General features: G+C 31.4%; 1 protein-coding gene across 1 annotated transcript in view; it reads right to left on the bottom strand.

The window, feature by feature from the left end:
* Window positions 1-22,142, bottom strand: part of DRC1 (dynein regulatory complex subunit 1) — a 65,174-nt gene extending 43,032 nt beyond the window's left edge. Inside the window, exons 1-3 of the mRNA XM_075863794.1 lie at window positions 22,000-22,142; window positions 20,985-21,072; window positions 18,759-18,871 (exon numbers count right to left, since the gene is read on the bottom strand). Coding sequence (XP_075719909.1) covers window positions 18,759-18,871; window positions 20,985-21,072; window positions 22,000-22,133 — 335 coding nt within the window. The 5' untranslated portion in view covers window positions 22,134-22,142. The remainder of the gene's footprint in view (window positions 1-18,758; window positions 18,872-20,984; window positions 21,073-21,999) is intronic.
* Between the last annotated feature and the right edge of the window lie 1,586 nt (window positions 22,143-23,728).

The raw sequence follows: 23,728 nt of genomic DNA, 5'->3' as shown, positions 1-23,728 counted from the left end.
CGTATATAGGAGCAGTATTATAGTAGTTATATTCTTGTATATAGGGGCAGTATTATAGTAGTTATATTCTTGTATATAGGGGGCAGTATTATAGTAGTTATATTCTTGTATATAGGAGCAGTATTATAGTAGTTATATTCTTGTATATAGGGGGCAGTATTATAGTAGTTATATTCTTGTATATAGGGGGCAGTGTTATAGTAGTTATATTCTTGTATATAGGGGCAGTATTATAGTAGTTATATTCTTGTATATAGGAGCAGTATTATAGTAGTTATATTCTTGTATATAGGGGGCAGTATTATAGTAGTTATATTCTTGTATATAGGGGGCAGTATTATAGTAGTTATATTCTTGTATATAGGAGCAGTATTATAGTAGTTATATTCTTGTATATAGGGGCAGTATTATAGTAGTTATATTCTTGTATATAGGAGGCAGTATTATAGTAGTTATAGTCTTGTATATAGGAGCAGTATTATAGTAGTTATATTCTTGTATATAGGAGCAGTATTATAGTAGTTATATTCTTGTATATAGGGGCAGTATTATAGTAGTTATATTCTTGTATATAGGGGCAGTATTATAGTAGTTATATTCTTGTATATAGGGGGCAGTATTATAGTAGTTATATTCTTGTATATAGGGGCAGTATTATAGTAGTTATATTCTTGTATATAGGGGCAGTATTATAGTAGTTATATTCTTGTGTATAGGGAGCAGTATTATAGTAGTTATAGTCTTGTATATAGAGGCAGTATTATAGTAGTTATATTCTTGTATATAAGGGCAGTGTTATAGTAGTTATATTCTTGTATAAAGGGGCAGTATTATAGTAATTATATTCTTGTATATAGGAGGCAGTATTATAGTAGTTATATTCTTGTATATAGGAGTAGTATTATAGTAGTTATATTCTTGTATATAGGGGCAGTATTATAGTAGTAATATTCTTGTCTATAGGGGGCTGTATTATTGTAGTTATATATTTTTGGCTATAGGGGGCAGTATTATAGTAGTTATATTCTTGTATATAGAGGGCAGTATTATAGTAGTTATATTCTTGTATATAGGGCGCAGTATTATAGTAGTTATATTCTTGTATATAGGTGCAGTATTATAGTAGTTATATACTTGTATATAGGGAGCAGTATTATAGTAGTTATATTCTTGTATATAGGGGCAGTATTATAGTAGTTATATTCTTGTATATAGGTGCAGTATTATAGTAGTTATATACTTGTATATAGGGGCAGTATTATAGTAGTAATATTCTTGTATATAGGAGCAGTATTATAGTAGTTATATTCTTGTATATAGGGGGCAGTATTATAGTAGTTATATTCTTGTATATAGGAGCAGTATTATAGTAGTTATATTCTTGTATATAGGAGCAGTATTATAGTAGTTGTATTCTTGTATATAGGAGCAGTATTATAGTAGTTATATTCTTGTATATAGAGGGCAGTATTATAGTAGTTATATTCTTGTATATAGGTGCAGTATTATAGTAGTTATATACTTGTATATAGGGGCAGTAATATAGTAGTAATATTCTTGTATATAGGAGCAGTATTATAGTAGTTATATTCTTGTATATAGGGGGCAGTATTATAGTAGTTATATTCTTGTATATAGGGGCAGTATTATAGTAGTTATATTCTTGTATATAGGAGCAGTATTATAGTAGTTATATTCTTGTATATAGGAGCAGTATTATAGTAGTTATATTCTTGTATATAGGAGCAGTATTATAGTAGTTGTATTCTTGTATATAGGAGCAGTATAATATTTGTTATATTCTTGTATATAGGGGCAGTATTATAGTAGTTATATTCTTGTATATAGGGGCAGTATTATAGTAGTTATATTCTTGTATATAGGGGCAGTATTATAGTAGTAATATTCTTGTATATATGGAGCAGTATTATAGTAGTTATATTCTTGTATATAGGGAGCTGTATTATAGTAGTTATATTCTTGTTTATAGGGGGCAGTATTATAGTAATTATATTCTTGTATATAGGTGCAGTATTATAGTAGTTATATACTTGTATATAGGGAGCAGTATTATAGTAGTTATATTCTTGTATATTGGGGCAGTATTATAGTAGTTATATTCTTGTATATAGGTGCAGTATTATAGTAGTTATATACTTGTATATAGGGGCAGTATTATAGTAGTAACATTCTTGTATATAGGAGCAGTATTATAGTAGTTATATTCTTGTATATAGGGGGCAGTATTATAGTAGTTATATTCTTGTATATAGGTGCAGTATTATAGTAGTTATATACTTGTATATAGGGAGCAGTATTATAGTAGTTATATTCTTGTATATAGGGGCAGTATTATAGTAGTTATATTCTTGTATATAGGAGCAGTATTATGGTAGTTATATTCTTGTATATAGGGAGCAGTATTATAGTAGTTATATTGTTGTATATAGGAGCAGTATTATAGTAGTTGTATTCTTGTATATAGGAGCAGTATTATAGTAGTTATATTCTTGTATATAGGGGGAAGTATTATAGTAGTTATATTCTTGTATATAGGAGCAGTATAATAGTAGTTATATTCTTGTATATAGGGGCAGTATTACAGTAGTTATATTCTTGTATATAGGGGCAGTATTATAGTAGTTATATTCTTGTATATAGGGGCAGTATTATAGTAGTAATATTTTTGTATATAGGGAGCAGTATTATAGTAGTTATATTCTTGTATATAACAGCAGTATTATAGTAGTTATATTCTTGTATATAGGGAGCAGTATTATAGTAGTTATATTCTTGTATATAGGTGGCAGTATTATAGTAGTTGTATTCTTGTATATAGGAGCAGTATTATAGTAGTTATATTCTTGTATATAGGGGGCAGTATTATAGTAGTTATATTCTTGTATATAGGAGTAGTATTATAGTAGTTATATTCTTGTATATAGGGGCAGTATTATAGTAGTTATATTCTTGTATATAGGTGCAGTATTATAGTAGTTATATACTTGTATATAGGGAGCAGTATTATAGTAGTTATATTCTTGTATATAGGGGCAGTATTATAGTAGTTATATTCTTGTATATAGGAGCAGTATTATAGTAGTTATATTCTTGTATATAGGGAGCAGTATTATAGTAGTTATATTGTTGTATATAGGAGCAGTATTATAGTAGTTGTATTCTTGTATATAGGAGCAGTATTATAGTAGTTATATTCTTGTATATAGGGGGAAGTATTATAGTAGTTATATTCTTGTATATAGGAGCAGTATAATAGTAGTTATATTCTTGTATATAGGGGCAGTATTACAGTAGTTATATTCTTGTATATAGGGGCAGTATTATAGTAGTTATATTCTTGTATATAGGGGCAGTATTATAGTAGTAATATTTTTGTATATAGGGAGCAGTATTATAGTAGTTATATTTTTGTATATAACAGCAGTATTATAGTAGTTATATTCTTGTATATAGGGAGCAGTATTATAGTAGTTATATTCTTGTATATAGGGGCAGTATTATAGTAGTTATATTCTTGTATACAGGGGGCAGTATTAGAGTAGTTATATTCTTGTATATAGGGACAGTATTATAGTAGTTATATTCTTGTATATAGGAGCAGTATTATAGTAGTTATATTCTTGTATATAGGGAACAGTATTATAGTAGTTATATTCTTGTATATAGGTGGCAGTATTATAGTAGTTGTATTCTTGTATATAGGAGCAGTATTATAGTAGTTATATTCTTGTATATAGGGGGCAGTATTATAGTAGTTATATTCTTGTATATAGGAGTAGTATTATAGTAGTTATATTCTTGTATATAGGGGCAGTATTATAGTAGTTATATTCTTGTATATAGGTGCAGTATTATAGTAGTTATATACTTGTATATAGGGAGCAGTATTATAGTAGTTATATTCTTGTATATAGGGGCAGTATTATAGTAGTTATATTCTTGTATATAGGAGCAGTATTATAGTAGTTATATTCTTGTATATAGGGAGCAGTATTATAGTAGTTATATTGTTGTATATAGGAGCAGTATTATAGTAGTTGTATTCTTGTATATAGGAGCAGTATTATAGTAGTTATATTCTTGTATATAGGGGGAAGTATTATAGTAGTTATATTCTTGTATATAGGAGCAGTATAATAGTAGTTATATTCTTGTATATAGGGGCAGTATTACAGTAGTTATATTCTTGTATATAGGGGCAGTATTATAGTAGTTATATTCTTGTATATAGGGGCAGTATTATAGTAGTAATATTTTTGTATATAGGGAGCAGTATTATAGTAGTTATATTCTTGTATATAACAGCAGTATTATAGTAGTTATATTCTTGTATATAGGGAGCAGTATTATAGTAGTTATATTCTTGTATATAGGTGGCAGTATTATAGTAGTTGTATTCTTGTATATAGGAGCAGTATTATAGTAGTTATATTCTTGTATATAGGGGGCAGTATTATAGTAATTATATTCTTGTATATAGGAGTAGTATTATAGTAGTTATATTCTTGTATATAGGGGCAGTATTATAGTAGTTATATTCTTGTATATAGAGGGCAGTATTATAGTAGCTATATTCTTGTATATAGGGGGCAGTATTATAGCAGTTATATTCTTGTGTATATGAGCAGTATTATAGTAGTTATATTCTTGTATATAGGAGCAGTATTATAGTAGTTATATTCTTGTATATAGGGGGCAGTATTATAGTAGTTATATTCTTGTATATAGGTGCAGTATTATAGTAGTTATATTCTTGTATATAGGGGCAGTATTATAGTAGTTATATTCTTGTATATAGGAGCAGTATTATAGTAGTTATATTCTTGTATATAGGGAGCAGTATTATAGTAGTTATATTCTTGTATATAGGGGCAGTATTATAGTAGTTATATTCTTGTATATAGGAGCAGTATTATAGTAGTTATATTCTTGTATATAGGGAGCAGTATTATAGTAGTTATATTCTTGTATATAGGAGCTGTATTATAGTAGTTGTATTCTTGTATATAGGAGCAGTATTATAGTAGTTATATTCTTGTATATAGGGGGCAGTATTATAGTAGTTATATTCTTGTATATAGGAGCAGTATAATAGTAGTTATATTCTTGTATATAGGAGCAGTATTATAGTAGTTATATTCTTGTATATAGGGGGCAGTATTATAGTAGTTATATTTTTGTATATAGGGGCAGTATTATAGTAGTTATATTCTTGTATATAGGAGCAGTATTATAGTAGTTGTATTCTTGTATATAGGAGCAGTATTATAGTAGTTATATTCTTGTATATAGGGGGCAGTATTATAGTAGTTATATTCTTGTATATAGGAGTAGTATTATAGTAGTTATATTCTTGTATATAGGGGCAGTATTATAGTAGTTATATTCTTGTATATAGAGGGCAGTATTATAGTAGCTATATTCTTGTATATAGGGGGCAGTATTATAGCAGTTATATTCTTGTGTATATGAGCAGTATTATAGTCGTTATATTCTTGTATATAGGAGCAGTATTATAGTAGTTATATTCTTGTATATAGGGGGCAGTATTATAGTAGTTATATTCTTGTATATAGGTGCAGTATTATAGTAGTTATATTCTTGTATATAGGGGCAGTATTATAGTAGTTATATTCTTGTATATAGGAGCAGTATTATAGTAGTTATATTCTTGTATATAGGGAGCAGTATTATAGTAGTTATATTCTTGTATATAGGGGCAGTATTATAGTAGTTATATTCTTGTATATAGGAGCAGTATTATAGTAGTTATATTCTTGTATATAGGGAGCAGTATTATAGTAGTTATATTCTTGTATATAGGAGCTGTATTATAGTAGTTGTATTCTTGTATATAGGAGCAGTATTATAGTAGTTATATTCTTGTATATAGGGGGCAGTATTATAGTAGTTATATTCTTGTATATAGGAGCAGTATAATAGTAGTTATATTCTTGTATATAGGAGCAGTATTATAGTAGTTATATTCTTGTATATAGGGGGCAGTATTATAGTAGTTATATTCTTGTATATAGGGGCAGTATTATAGTAGTTATATTCTTGTATATAGGAGCAGTATTATAGTAGTTATATTCTTGTATATAGGGGGCAGTATTATAGTAGTTGTATTCTTGTATATAGGAGCAGTATTATAGTAGTTATATTCTTGTATATAGGGGGCAGTATTATAGTAGTTGTATTCTTGTATATAGGAGCAGTATTATAGTAGTTATATTCTTGTATATAGGGGGCAGTATTATAGTAGTTATATTCTTGTATATAGGAGCAGTATAATAGTAGTTATATTCTTGTATATAGGGGCAGTATTATAGTAGTTATATTCTTGTATATAGGAGGCAGTATTATAGTAGTTATATTCTTGTATATAGGGGCAGTATTATAGTAATTATATTCTTGTATATAGGGACAGTATTATAGTAATTATATTCTTTTATATAGGAGCAGTATTATAGTAGTTATATTCTTTTATATAGGATCAGTATTATAGTAGTTATATTCTTGTATATAGGGACAGTATTATAGCAGTTATATTCTTGTATATAAGGGCAGTATCATAGTAGTTATATTCTTGTATATAGGGGCAGTATTATAGTAGTAATATTCTTGTCTATAGGGGGCTGTATTATTGTAGTTATATTCTTGTATATAACAGCAGTATTATAGTAGTTATATTCTTGTATATAGGGAGCAGTAGTATAGTAGTTATATTCTTGTATATAGGTGGCAGTATTATAGTAGTTATATTCTTGTATATAGGAGGCAGTATTATAGTAGTTATATTCTTGTATATAGGGGCAGTATTATAGTAGTAATATTCTTGTATATAAGGGGCTGTATTATTGTAGTTATATATTTTTGGCTATAGGGGGCAGTATTATAGTAGTTATATTCTTGAACATAGGGGGCAGTATTATAGTAGTTATATTCTTGTATATAGGTGCAGTATTATAGTAGTTATATACTTGTATATAGGGAGCAGTATTATAGTAGTTATACTCTTGTATATAGGGGGCAGTATTATAGTAGTTATATTCTTGTATATAGGAGCAGTATTATAGTAATTATATTCTTGTATATAGGAGTAGTATTATAGTAGTTATAGTCTTGTATATAGGGGGCAGTATTATAGTAGTTATATTCTTGTATATAAGAGCAGTATTATAGTAGTTATATTCTTGTATATAGGAGGCAGTATTATAGTAGTTATATTCTTGTATATAGGGGTAGTATTATAGTAGTTATATTCTTGTATATAGGGGGCAGTATTATTGTAGTTATATTCTTGTATATAGGGGGCAGTATTATAGTAGTTATATTCTTATATATAGGAGCAGTATTATAGTAGTTATATTCTTGTATATAAGGGCAGTATTATAGTTGTTATATTCTTGTATATAGGAGCAGTATTATAGTAGTTATATTCTTGTATATAGGGAGGCAGTATTCTAGTAGTTATATTCTTGTATATAGGGGCAGTATTATAGTAGTTATATTCTTGTATATAGGGGGCAGTATTATAGTAGTTATATTCTTGTATATAGGAGTAGTATTATAGTAGTTATATTCTTGTATATAGGGGCAGTATTATAGTAGTTATATTCTTGTATATAGAGGGCAGTATTATAGTAGCTATATTCTTGTATATAGGGGGCAGTATTATAGCAGTTATATTCTTGTGTATATGAGCAGTATTATAGTAGTTATATTTTTGTATATAGGAGCAGTATTATAGTAGTTATATTCTTGTATATAGGGGGCAATATTATAGTAGTTATATTCTTGTATATAGGTGCAGTATTATAGTAGTTATATTCTTGTATATAGGGGCAGTATTATAGTAGTTATATTCTTGTATATAGGAGCAGTATTATAGTAGTTATATTCTTGTATATAGGGAGCAGTATTATAGTAGTTATATTCTTGTATATAGGAGCTGTATTATAGTAGTTGTATTCTTGTATATAGGAGCAGTATTATAGTAGTTATATTCTTGTATATAGGAGCAGTATAATAGTAGTTATATTCTTGTATATCGGAGCAGTATTATAGTAGTTATATTCTTGTATATAGGGGGCAGTATTATAGTAGTTATGTTCTTGTATATAGGGGCAGTATTATAGTAGTTATATTCTTGTATATAGGAGCAGTATTATAGTAGTTATATTCTTGTATATAGGGGGCAGTATTATAGTAGTTATATTCTTGTATATAGGTGCAGTATTATAGTAGTTATATTCTTGTATATAGGGGCAGTATTATAGTAGTTATATTCTTGTATATAGGAGCAGTATTATAGTAGTTATATTCTTGTATATAGGGAGCAGTATTATAGTAGTTATATTATTGTATATAGGAGCTGTATTATAGTAGTTGTATTCTTGTATATAGGAGCAGTATTATAGTAGTTATATTCTTGTATATAGGGGGCAGTATTATAGTAGTTATATTCTTGTATATAGGAGCAGTATAATAGTAGTTATATTCTTGTATATAGGGGTAGTATTATAGTAGTTATATTCTTGTATATAGGAGGCAGTATTATAGTAGTTATATTCTTGTATATAGGGGCAGTATTATAGTAGTTATATTCTTGTATATAGGGACAGTATTATAGTAATTATATTCTTTTATATAGGAGCAGTATTATAGTAGTTATATTCTTCTATATAGGATCAGTATTATAGTAGTTATATTCTTGTATATAGGGACAGTATTATAGCAGTTATATTCTTGTATATAAGGGCAGTATCATAGTAGTTATATTCTTGTATATAGGGGCAGTATTATAGTAGTAATATTCTTGTCTATAGGGGGCTGTATTATTGTAGTTATATATTTTTGGCTATAGGGGGCAGTATAATAGTAGTTATATTCTTGTATATAGGAGCAGTATTATAGTAGTTATATTCTTGTATATAGGGGGCAGTATTATAGTAGTTATATTCTTGTATATAGCGGCAGTATTATAGTAGTTATATTCTTGTATATAGGAGCAGTATTATAGTAGTTATATTCTTGTATATAGGGGGCAGTATTATAGTAGTTATATTCTTGTATATAGGGGGCAGTATTATAGTAGTTATATTCTTGTATATAGGAGCTGTATTATAGTAGTTGTATTCTTGTATATAGGAGCAGTATTATAGTAGTTATATTCTTGTATATAGGGGGCAGTATTGTAGTAGTTATATTCTTGTATATAGGAGCAGTATAATAGTAGTTATATTCTTGTATATAGGAGCAGTACTATAGTAGTTATATTCTTGTATATAGGGGGCAGTATTATAGTAGTTATATTCTTGTATATAGGGGCAGTATTATAGTAGTTATATTCTTGTATATAGGAGCAGTATTATAGTAGTTATATTCTTGTATATAGGGGGCAGTATTATAGTAGTTATATTCTTGTATATAGGTGCAGTATTATAGTAGTTATATTCTTGTATATAGGAGCAGTATTATAGTACTTATATTCTTGTATATAGGGGGCAGTATTATAGTAGTTATATTCTTGTATATAGGGGCAGTATTATAGTAGTTATATTCTTGTATATAGGAGCAGTATTATAGTAGTTATATTCTTGTATATAGGGGGCAGTATTATAGTAGTTATATTCTTGTATATAGGTGCAGTATTATAGTAGTTATATTCTTGTATATAGGGGCAGTATTATAGTAGTTATATTCTTGTATATAGGAGCAGTATTATAGTAGTTATATTCTTGTATATAGGAGCTGTATTATAGTAGTTGTATTCTTGTATATAGGAGCAGTATTATAGTAGTTATATTCTTGTATATAGGGGGCAGTATTATAGTAGTTATATTCTTGTATATAGGAGCAGTATAATAGTAGTTATTTTCTTGTATATAGGGGCAGTATTATAGTAGTTATATTCTTGTATATAGGAGGCAGTATTATAGTAGTTATATTCTTGTATATAGGAGCAGTATTATAGTAGTTATATTCTTGTATATAGGAGCAGTATAATAGTAGTTATATTCTTGTATATAGGGGCAGTATTATAGTAGTTATATTCTTGTATATAGGAGGCAGTATTATAGTAGTTATATTCTTGTATATAGGGGCAGTATTATAGTAGTTATATTCTTGTATATAGGGACAGTATTATAGTAATTATATTCTTTTATATAGGAGCAGTATTATAGTAGTTATATTCTTCTATATAGGATCAGTATTATAGTAGTTATATTCTTGTATATAGGGACAGTATTATAGCAGTTATATTCTTGTATATAAGGGCAGTATCATAGTAGTTATATTCTTGTATATAGGGGAAGTATTATAGTAGTAATATTCTTGTCTATAGGGGGCTGTATTATTGTGGTTATATATTTTTGGCTATAGGGGGCAGTATAATAGTAGTTATATTCTTGTATATAGGAGCAGTATTATAGTAGTTATATTCTTGTATATAGGGGGCAGTATTATAGTAGTTATATTCTTGTATATAGGGGCAGTATTATAGTAGTTATATTCTTGTATATAGGAGCAGTATTATAGTAGTTATATTCTTGTATATAGGGGGCAGTATTATAGTAGTTATATTCTTGTATATAGGTGCAGTATTATAGTAGTTATATTCTTGTATATAGGGGCAGTATTATAGTAGTTATATTCTTGTATATAGGAGCAGTATTATAGTAGTTATATTCTTGTATATAGGGGCAGTATTATAGTAGTTATATTCTTGTATATAGGAGCAGTATTATAGTAGTTATATTCTTGTATATAGGAGCTGTATTATAGTAGTTGTATTCTTGTATATAGGAGCAGTATTATAGTAGTTATATTCTTGTATATAGGGGGCAGTATTATAGTAGTTATATTCTTGTATATAGGAGCAGTATAATAGTAGTTATATTCTTGTATATAGGGGCAGTATTATAGTAGTTATATTCTTGTATATAGGAGGCAGTATTATAGTAGTTATATTCTTGAATATAGGGGCAGTATTATAGTAATTATATTCTTTTATATAGGAGCAGTATTATAGTAGTTATATTCTTCTATATAGGATCAGTATTATAGTAGTTATATTCTTGAATATAGGGACAGTATTATAGCAGTTATATTCTTGTATATAAGGGCAGTATCATAGTAGTTATATTCTTGTATATAGGGGCAGTATTATAGTAGTAATATTCTTGTCTATGCGGGGCTGTATTATTGTAGTTATATATTTTTGGCTATAGGGGGCAGTATTATAGTAGTTATATTCTTGTATATAGAGGGCAGTATTATAGTAGTTATATTCTTGTATATAGGGTGCAGTATTATAGTAGTTATATTCTTATATATAGGATCAGTATTATAGTAGTTATATTCTTGTATATAGGAGCAGTATTATAGTAGTTATATTCTTGTATATAGGGGGCAGTATTATAGTAGTTATATTCTTGTATATAGGTGCAGTATTATAGTAGTTATATACTTGTATATAGGGAGCAGTATTATAGTAGTTATATTCTTGTATATAGGGGCAGTATTATATTAGTTATATTCTTGTATATAGGTGCAGTATTATAGTAGTTATATTCTTGTATATAGGGGCAGTATTATAGTCGTTATATTCTTGTATATAGGAGCAGTATTATAGTAGTTATATTCTTGTATATAGGGGGCAGTATTATAGTAGTTATATTCTTGTATATAGGGGAAGTATTATAGTAGTAATATTCTTGTATATAGGAGCAGTATTATAGTAGTTATATTCTTGTATATAGGGGGCAGTATTATAGTAGTTATATTCTTGTATATAGGTGCAGTATTATAGTAGTTATATTCTTGTATATAGGGGCAGTATTATAGTAGTTATATTCTTGTATATAGGAGCAGTATTATAGTAGTTATATTCTTGTATATAGGAGCAGTATTATAGTAGTTATATTCTTGTATATAGGGGGCAGTATTATAGTAGTTATATTCTTGTATATAGGGGCAGTATTATAGTAGTTATATTCTTGTATATAGGAGCAGTATTATAGTAGTTATATTCTTGTATATAGGGGGCAGTATTATAGTAGTTATATTCTTGTATATAGGTGCAGTATTATAGTAGTATATTCTTGTATATAGGAGCAGTATTATAGTACTTATATTCTTGTATATAGGGGGCAGTATTATAGTAGTTATATTCTTGTATATAGGGGCAGTATTATAGTAGTTATATTCTTGTATATAGGAGCAGTATTATAGTAGTTATATTCTTGTATATAGGGGGCAGTATTACAGTAGTTATATTCTTGTATATAGGTGCAGTATTATAGTAGTTATATTCTTGTATATAGGGGCAGTATTATAGTAGTTATATTCTTGTATATAGGAGCAGTATTATAGTAGTTATATTCTTGTATATAGGAGCTGTATTATAGTAGTTGTATTCTTGTATATAGGAGCAGTATTATAGTAGTTATATTCTTGTATATAGGGGGCAGTATTATAGTAGTTATATTCTTGTATATAGGAGCAGTATAATAGTAGTTATTTTCTTGTATATAGGGGCAGTATTATAGTAGTTATATTCTTGTATATAGGAGGCAGTATTATAGTAGTTATATTCTTGTATATAGGAGCAGTATTATAGTAGTTATATTCTTGTATATAGGAGCAGTATAATAGTAGTTATATTCTTGTATATAGGGGCAGTATTATAGTAGTTATATTCTTGTATATAGGAGGCAGTATTATAGTAGTTATATTCTTGTATATAGGGGCAGTATTATAGTAGTTATATTCTTGTATATAGGGACAGTATTATAGTAATTATATTCTTTTATATAGGAGCAGTATTATAGTAGTTATATTCTTCTATATAGGATCAGTATTATAGTAGTTATATTCTTGTATATAGGGACAGTATTATAGCAGTTATATTCTTGTATATAAGGGCAGTATCATAGTAGTTATATTCTTGTATATAGGGGAAGTATTATAGTAGTAATATTCTTGTCTATAGGGGGCTGTATTATTGTGGTTATATATTTTTGGCTATAGGGGGCAGTATAATAGTAGTTATATTCTTGTATATAGGAGCAGTATTATAGTAGTTATATTCTTGTATATAGGGGGCAGTATTATAGTAGTTATATTCTTGTATATAGGGGCAGTATTATAGTAGTTATATTCTTGTATATAGGAGCAGTATTATAGTAGTTATATTCTTGTATATAGGGGCAGTATTATAGTAGTTATATTCTTGTATATAGGTGCAGTATTATAGTAGTTATATTCTTGTATATAGGGGCAGTATTATAGTAGTTATATTCTTGTATATAGGAGCAGTATTATAGTAGTTATATTCTTGTATATAGGGAGCAGTATTATAGTAGTTATATTCTTGTATATAGGAGCTGTATTATAGTAGTTGTATTCTTGTATATAGGAGCAGTATTATAGTAGTTATATTCTTGTATATAGGGGGCAGTATTATAGTAGTTATATTCTTGTATATAGGAGCAGTATAATAGTAGTTATATTCTTGTATATAGGGGCAGTATTATAGTAGTTATATTCTTGTATATAGGAGGCAGTATTATAGTAGTTATATTCTTGAATATAGGGGCAGTATTATAGTAATTATATTCTTTTATATAGGAGCAGTATTATAGTAGTTATATTCTTCTATATAGGATCAGTATTATAGTAGTTATATTCTTGAATATAGGGACAGTATTATAGCAGTTATATTCTTGTATATAAGGGCAGTATCATAGTAGTTATATTCTTGTATATAGGGGCAGTATTATAGTAGTAATATTCTTGTCTATGCGGGGCTGTATTATTGTAGTTATATATTTTTGGCTATAGGGGGCAGTATTATAGTAGTTATATTCTTGTATATAGAGGGCAGTATTATAGTAGTTATATTCTTGTATATAGGGTGCAGTATTATAGTAGTTATATTCTTATATATAGGATCAGTATTATAGTAGTTATATTCTTGTATATAGGAGCAGTATTATAGTAGTTATATTCTTGTATATAGGGGGCAGTATTATAGTAGTTATATTCTTGTATATAGGTGCAGTATTATAGTAGTTATATACTTGTATATAGGGAGCAGTATTATAGTAGTTATATTCTTGTATATAGGGGCAGTATTATATTAGTTATATTCTTGTATATAGGTGCAGTATTATAGTAGTTATATTCTTGTATATAGGGGCAGTATTATAGTCGTTATATTCTTGTATATAGGAGCAGTATTATAGTAGTTATATTCTTGTATATAGGGGGCAGTATTATAGTAGTTATATTCTTGTATATAGGGGAAGTATTATAGTAGTAATATTCTTGTATATAGGAGCAGTATTATAGTAGTTATATTCTTGTATATAGGGGGCAGTATTATAGTAGTTATATTCTTGTATATAGGTGCAGTATTATAGTAGTTATATTCTTGTATATAGGGGCAGTATTATAGTAGTTATATTCTTGTATATAGGAGCAGTATTATAGTAGTTATATTCTTGTATATAGGAGCAGTATTATAGTAGTTATATTCTTGTATATAGGGGGCAGTATTATAGTAGTTATATTCTTGTATATAGGGGCAGTATTATAGTAGTTATATTCTTGTATATAGGAGCAGTATTATAGTAGTTATATTCTTGTATATAGGGGGCAGTATTATAGTAGTTATATTCTTGTATATAGGTGCAGTATTATAGTAGTTATATTCTTGTATATAGGAGCAGTATTATAGTACTTATATTCTTGTATATAGGGGGCAGTATTATAGTAGTTATATTCTTGTATATAGGGGCAGTATTATAGTAGTTATATTCTTGTATATAGGAGCAGTATTATAGTAGTTATATTCTTGTATATAGGGGGCAGTATTATAGTAGTTATATTCTTGTATATAGGTGCAGTATTATAGTAGTTATATTCTTGTATATAGGGGCAGTATTATAGTAGTTATATTCTTGTATATAGGAGCAGTATTATAGTAGTTATATTCTTGTATATAGGGGGCAGTATTATAGTAGTTATATTCTTGTATATAGGTGCAGTATTATAGTAGTTATATTCTTGTATATAGGGGCAGTATTATAGTAGTTATATTCTTGTATATAGGAGCAGTATTATAGTAGTTATATTCTTGTATATAGGGAGCAGTATTATAGTAGTTATATTCTTGTATATAGGAGCTGTATTATAGTAGTTGTATTCTTGTATATAGGAGCAGTATTATAGTAGTTATATTCTTGTATATAGGGGGCAGTATTATAGTAGTTATATTCTTGTATATAGGAGCAGTATAATAGTAGTTATATTCTTGTATATAGGGGCAGTATTATAGTAGTTATATTCTTGTATATAGGAGGCAGTATTATAGTAGTTATATTCTTGAATATAGGGGCAGTATTATAGTAATTATATTCTTTTATATAGGAGCAGTATTATAGTAGTTATATTCTTCTATATAGGATCAGTATTATAGTAGTTATATTCTTGAATATAGGGACAGTATTATAGCAGTTATATTCTTGTATATAAGGGCAGTATCATAGTAGTTATATTCTTGTATATAGGGGCAGTATTATAGTAGTAATATTCTTGTCTATGCGGGGCTGTATTATTGTAGTTATATATTTTTGGCTATAGGGGGCAGTATTATAGTAGTTATATTCTTGTATATAGAGGGCAGTATTATAGTAGTTATATTCTTGTATATAGGGTGCAGTATTATAGTAGTTATATTCTTATATATAGGATCAGTATTATAGTAGTTATATTCTTGTATATAGGAGCAGTATTATAGTAGTTATATTCTTGTATATAGGGGGCAGTATTATAGTAGTTATATTCTTGTATATAGGTGCAGTATTATAGTAGTTATATACTTGTATATAGGGAGCAGTATTATAGTAGTTATATTCTTGTATATAGGGGCAGTATTATATTAGTTATATTCTTGTATATAGGTGCAGTATTATAGTAGTTATATTCTTGTATATAGGGGCAGTATTATAGTCGTTATATTCTTGTATATAGGAGCAGTATTATAGTAGTTATATTCTTGTATATAGGGGGCAGTATTATAGTAGTTATATTCTTGTATATAGGGGAAGTATTATAGTAGTAATATTCTTGTATATAGGAGCAGTATTATAGTAGTTATATTCTTGTATATAGGGGGCAGTATTATAGTAGTTATATTCTTGTATATAGGTGCAGTATTATAGTAGTTATATTCTTGTATATAGGGGCAGTATTATAGTAGTTATATTCTTGTATATAGGAGCAGTATTATAGTAGTTATATTCTTGTATATAGGAGCAGTATTATAGTAGTTATATTCTTGTATATAGGGGGCAGTATTATAGTAGTTATATTCTTGTATATAGGGAGCAGTATTATAGTAGTTATATTCTTGTATATAGGGGGCAGTATTATAGTAGTTATATTCTTGTATATAGGGGGTAGTATTATAGTAGTTATATTCTTGTATATAGGAGCAGTATAATAGTAGTTATATTCTTGTATATAGGGGCAGTATTATAGTAGTTATATTCTTGTATATAGGGGCAGTATTATAGTAGTTATATTCTTGTATATAGGGGCAGTATTATAGTAGTTATAGTCTTGTATATAGGAGCAGTATTATAGTAGTTATATTCTTGTATATAGGGGGCAGTATTATAGTAGTTATATTCTTGTATATAGGGAGCAGTATTATAGTAGTTATATTCTTGTATATAGGGGGCAGTATTATAGTAGTTATATTCTTGTATATAGGGGGTAGTATTATAGTAGTTATATTCTTGTATATAGGAGCAGTATAATAGTAGTTATATTCTTGTATATAGGGGCAGTATTATAGTAGTTATATTCTTGTATATAGGGGCAGTATTATAGTAGTTATATTCTTGTATATAGGGGCAGTATTATAGTAGTTATATTCTTGTATATAGGGGCAGTATTATAGTAGTAATATTCTTGTATATAGGGAGCAGTATTATAGTAGTTATATTCTTGCATATAGGGAGCTGTATTATAGTAGTTATATTCTTGTATATAGGGGGCAGTATTATAGTAGTTATATTCTTGTATATAGGTGCAGTATTATAGTAGTTATATACTTGTATATAGGGAGCAGTATTATAGTAGTTATATTCTTGTATATAGGGGCAGTATTATAGTAGTTATATTCTTGTATATAGGTGCAGTATTATAGTAGTTATATACTTGTATATAGGGGCAGTATTATAGTAGTAATATTCTTGTATATAGGAGCAGTATTATAGTAGTTATATTCTTGTATATAGGGGGCAGTATTATAGTAGTTACATTCTTGTATATAGGTGCAGTATTATAGTAGTTATATACTTGTATATAGGGAGCAGTATTATAGTAGTTATATTCTTGTATATAGGGGCAGTATTATAGTAGTTATATTCTTGTATATAGGAGCAGTATTATAGTAGTTATATTCTTGTATATAGGGAGCAGTATTATAGTAGTTATATTGTTGTATATAGGAGCAGTATTATAGTAGTTGTATTCTTGTATATAGGAGCAGTATTATAGTAGTTATATTCTTGTATATAGGAGCAGTATTATAGTAGTTATATTCTTGTATATAGGGGGCAGTATTATAGTAGTTATATTCTTGTATATAGGAGCAGTATAATAGTAGTTATATTCTTGTATATAGGGGCAGTATTATAGTAGTTATATTCTTGTATATAGGGGCAGTATTATAGTAGTTATATTCTTGTATATAGGGGCAGTATTATAGTAGTAATATTTTTGTATATAGGGAGCAGTATTATAGTAGTTATATTCTTGTATATAACAGCAGTATTATAGTAGTTATATTCTTATATATAGGGAGCAGTATTATAGTAGTTATATTCTTGTATATAGGTGGCAGTATTATAGTAGTTATATTCTTGTATATAGGAGGCAGTATTATAGTAGTTATATTCTTGTATATAGGGGCAGTATTATAGTAGTTATAGTCATGTATATAGGGGGCAGTATTATAGTAGTTATATTCTTGTATATAGGAGCAGTATTATAGTAGTTATATTCTTGTATATAGGGGCATTATTATAGTAGTTATATTCTTGTATATAGGAGCAGTATTATAGTAGTTATATTCTTGTATATAAGAGCAGTATTATAGTAGTTATATTCTTGTATATAGGGGGCAGTATTATAGTAGTTATATTCTTGTATATAGGGAGGCAGTATTATAGTAGTTATATTCTTGCATATAGGAGGCAGTATTATAGTAGTTATATTCTTGTATATAGGGGTAGTATTATAGTAGTTATATTCTTGTATATAGGGGCAGTATTATAGTAGTTATATTCTTGTATATAGGGGCAGTATTATAGTAGTTATATTCTTGTATATAGGGGGCAGTATTATAGTAGTTATATTCTTGTATATAGGAGCAGTATTATAGTAGTTATATTCTTGTATATAGGAGCAGTATTATAGTAGTTATATTCTGGTATATAGGAGTCTGTATTATTGTAGTTATATATTTTTGGCTATAGGGGGCAGTATTACAGAGGGTATATTGATGGCAGATCATACACAGTACATTACTCAGTAGGGGGCAGTACTGGATACAGGAGAATGCTTCTACCAGGGTATATATTATCTGTGCATTATCCTGAGTTATGATTGGAGGGACACTTCAGTAATTTAGTGGTTGCTGATCAGTTCTTCACCTCAGCCTCTTCAGCTCCTCTTCCTCTGCCCTCCTCTGCGTCTCCCTGGCATCTGCTGCCACCTGGATGTTTGTCACCAGCTGTGTGCCATCGTTCACCAGTTTGCTAAGTCTCTGCAGGAAAATCAAATAATCACATAGTTTGAATTGTCAGTTAAAATTGCTCGGACCAAGTCGCCCCCAGTGTAAGTCACAAAAGTAGGAGATTAATCCAGAATTCGTTTGGAGGGCGCTGTCTGCACCCCAGGTTGTTTGGCAGATTCATCAATTATGTCTCAAATCAGGTCCTTTTCTAGGCCATGAACTTTATAGTGATGCTGCACCTCTGGTTACTGTTGTTTTACAGTCAGTGAATGTCAGGCCCGGCATGTATGTCATATGTCTCCATTACTTTTTGTTTGTTTTTGTTATATGCAGTGTAGAAAAAATATGTGATTTAACTTGGAAACCATCAGCAAGCAGGATAGATCTTATAAAGGCCTGATCTAGGACATCAGGCATGATTAGTAAACAAATACTTGGTGGTTATTAATGGGGTTCCTGGAAACCCTTTTTAACACTCGAGCGTTTAAATAGCCCGATTAACCCTATACTCACAGCATATTATTGTTCATGCTCCGTGCAGCAGGGGGTATTAAGGTTTTATTTAGCCAATCAAACCTGCAGGAGATTATTCTGTACTCAATAGTGTGAAATAGAAAAACATGACAAGAAAAGCTGCTTGCTGATGGTTTCTGGGGTTGAATATGAACTGAAAAATGCAGCTCCCTTTATTCTTATAAATTCAGAGGTAAATTTATAACAAAACATAAGACTGAAGTTAAGGTTATTAGGGACTGTGGGGGACAAGTGAGGACTATATCTGATGTAATTAGCCTGAGGAAGGGAGGAAGAAATGTGAGAATGTGGCACACACAGATCACTCAGCTGAGCTGTGCAAACAACTTTGGCCACCAGGTGGTGGTATTACTCCTCCCCTACAATTCTATAGCTGCAGTGTTTCATACGGTATGAACATTATCATATTTAAGATCTGCTTGCTGTCAGTGAATGTAAAACTTTATTGTTTACTTCGAGTAAACCTCCAGCAATATGGGAACCTGATGGACCCACTATAAGCCAACTGGGATGGGAGGGGGAGGACGCATCATAACTGATCGATCTCAGCGTGAACAGGGTCTAATGGAGGCAATGTTATGGGGCCACTTTGGCTGAAACTGAAATAGGGCACTGAAGCTGCGACCGTTATAAGGACACTGTAGCTGTTACGCGTGCACTGTGGCTGTCACTGTCATGACGAACTATGGCTGTCACTGTTATGGGGAACTATGGCTGTCACTGTTATGGGGAACTATGGCTGTCACTGTTATGGGGAACTATGGCTGTCACTGTTATGGGAAATTGTGGCTGTCACTGTTATGGGAACACTGAGGCTGTCATTGCAATTTGGCACTGTGCCTGACATTGTTATGGAGGCACTGCAGCTGTCACTGCTATGGGGACACTGTGACTATTATTGCTAAATGAGACATTGTGACTTTCTATTATGGGGACACTGTACCTGACACAGAGACACTGTAGCGGTCACTGTTATGGGGGTACTTTGTCTGTCACTGTTATGGGGGCACTGTGGCTGGGCTTACATTTATTATTTTGGTGCTGTGGCCCCTGAGGAGGGGGTGTGGGGGATGGAGCTGCTGTAGAATTTCATTATAACATTCACAAGTGAAGAAGGAGACACGTTAAGAAATATTTGATAAGGTGAAGAGCGTCGTCTCCAGACCGCGAGTGCCGGAGCGCAACATATGAGACCGCGACGATGAAAGAACGGAAGAAGGAAAATCTCTGAGGAACGTCAACATGCGGGGCCCTTATACCAGGTCAATGGGCCACTCCAGCTGAGACGGCTCCACCACTGTTTGTAGAAATGTGTGGAATGTCTGATGTCTTATACGTTGTGATAACGATCCGACCCGGAGCCCCCGACACCCACCTATCGTGAAGGTCACCCTGTAAATGCATATCAAGGACCCAGACTCTTTATTTAGTGTCCTCCCATGATTCCATGCTCTGCGGCACTCCTCAGTACTATCGCACTCTTCATCCTGACCTTCTCGGAATGTAAATAGAATGCGAGAACTACAGTGTATACTGACACAAATGTGCTTATCTATAGTCCGGTCAGGGACTGCAGGGACCCGGGTGTGTAAGGTTAGAGGACACTCACCTGGCGGCTGTCATCCACCTGCTTGTAACTCTTGCGGGGCGTCTCTTTATGTTCCTGCATGGAGCTGGGGTCCTCTCCGAGAGCCTCCCTGGTCCCAAAAAGAACAACATATAAATATCCAAAACCTCACCATATCTACACGACATTGTACTTCTGGGTGTTCTCTGCTGTCATGTATTGTGGGAGAAGTAGTGTTCATACAAGGCAGTGTATAGTAATATCAAAGGGCTACATCTCCCATAATGCAATAGAGTGAAAAGGATTATGGGAGCTCATTAAAGATATGTCTGCCCACACAATGGCAGACTGGAGAATTGTGAATGCAGCTTTGGCTGTGGCTGGAGTGTAAGAATGGGCCCACATTTATCAGTATAAGTATTTCTGGCTTTTTTTAGGCTCATTTTACTCCTTAATAATGTCTGATCTGCTGTGCCACATATTCAGAGTGACAACAAAAGTCACTTTTGATAAATGTGGACCATGGGCTATCCGCAGTCCATCCACCATGCTTTTCACTGCAGCTCTGCTTGTTCATATTGGCTGAATGTTAGCTCTGCTCCAGTAGGGCACTTAGCTGCATTGTCCATTGGAGTTTGAAATCTACTGCATATCTCATCAGAGACTCAAGCTGCTGCTTCCTAATGCTTTACACTGCAGCTCTGCTTGCTGTTACTAGCTATATTTTAGCTGAACTTCATTAGGGCACAACGAAGGTCAGTGACTTCACATGAGTTATATAATGTGTAATTGAGTCTGAGCAAGTCTGGAATCTAGATCCAATCTCATCAGAGAGTCAAGCTGAAGTTCTGTCCCCTATGCTTAACAGTGCAGCTCTGCTTGTTCAGATTACAAGCCACTAAACCACCAGGGAGAAAATTAAGATTATCAGGAAACTACTGCACAGAGAGTGAGGGGAGAAGCCGCCATATGAAGGAGGGGCCTGTCGAGCATCTTTTATTAACTACTCAGAGGGTCCCGTGTTTTTGGTACGAGGGAAGTCGTCGCTGCGTCTCACCGTCTTTTGGCTTCTATCCTGGCTGTGATCCGGAGCCTCCTTGCTTGGATTCTCTCTTGTTGGTCCTCGGAGTCCAGCGATGGTCCGGAAGTCGCCGCCTCCTCCCCCTCCATGACTGTCGAGACCCAACTCATCGTGTCTGCGGAGACGTAAAAGGGAGAACTGAGGAGGTCGTCACAGAGAAAGAAGTAACGACCTCGCTATAGTCACACAATTATCAGTGATAGAAGAAGTAACGACCTCGCTATAGTCACACAATTATCAGTGATAGAAGAAGTGACGACCTCGCTATAGTCACACAATTATCAGTGATAGAAGAAGTGACGACCTCGCTATAGTCACACAATTATCAGTGATAGAAGAAGTGACGACCTCGCTATAGTCACACAATTATCAGTGATAGAGGAAGTGACGACCTCGCTATAGTCACACAATTATCAGTGATAGAAGAAGTGACGACCTCGCTATAGTCACACAATTATCAGTGATAGAGGAAGTGACGACCTCGCTATAGTCACACAATTATCAGTGATAGAAGAAGTGACGACCTCGCTATAGTCACACAATTATCAGTGATAGAGGAAGTGACGACCTCGCTATAGTCACACAATTATCAGTGATAGAGGAAGTGACGACCTCGCTATAGTCACACAATTATCAGTGATAGAGGAAGTGACGACCTCGCTATAGTCACACAATTATCAGTGATAGAAGAAGTGACGACCTCGCTATAGTCACACAATTATCAGTGATAGAGGAAGTGACGACCTCGCTATAGTCACACAATTATCAGTGATAGAGGAAGTGACGACCTCGCTATAGTCACACAATTATCAGTGATAGAAGAAGTGACGACCTCGCTATAGTCACACAATTATCAGTGATAGAGGAAGTGACGACCTCGCTATAGTCACACAATTATCAGTGATAGAAGAAGTGACGACCTCGCTATAGTCACACAATTATCAGTGATAGGAGAAGTGACGACCTCGCTATAGTCACACAATTATCAGTGATAGAGGAAGTGACGACCTCGCTATAGTCACACAATTATCAGTGATAGAAGAAGTGACGACCTCGCTATAGTCACACAATTATCAGTGATAGAAGAAGTGACGACCTCGCTATAGTCACACAATTATCAGTGATAGAGGAAGTGACGACCTCGCTATAGTCACACAATTATCAGTGATAGAAGTGACGACCTCGCTATAGTCACACAATTATCAGTGATAGGAGAAGTGACGACCTCGCTATAGTCACACAATTATCAGTGATAGAGGAAGTGACGACCTCGCTATAGTCACACAATTATCAGTGATAGAAGAAGTGACGACCTCGCTATAGTCACACAATTATCAGTGATAGAGGAAGTGACGACCTCGCTATAGTCACACAATTATCAGTGATAGAGGAAGTGACGACCTCGCTATAGTCACACAATTATCAGTGATAGGAGAAGTGACGACCTCGCTATAGTCACACAATTATCAGTGATAGAGGAAGTGACGACCTCGCTATAGTCACATAATTATCAGTGATAGAGGAAGTGACGACCTCGCTATAGTCACACAATTATCAGTGATAGAAGAAGTGACGACCTCGCTATAGTCACACAATTATCAGTGATAGAGGAAGTGACGACCTCGCTATAGTCACACAATTATCAGTGATAGAGGAAGTGACGACCTCGCTATAGTCACACAATTATCAGTGATAGGAGAAGTGA

The sequence above is a fragment of the Rhinoderma darwinii genome, chromosome 4 (genome assembly GCF_050947455.1).
Source record: "Rhinoderma darwinii isolate aRhiDar2 chromosome 4, aRhiDar2.hap1, whole genome shotgun sequence".
Taxonomy (NCBI): Eukaryota; Metazoa; Chordata; class Amphibia; order Anura; family Rhinodermatidae; genus Rhinoderma; species Rhinoderma darwinii.
Note: the sequence above shows the minus strand (reverse complement) of the source record. Positions and strands in the feature narration are given on the sequence as shown.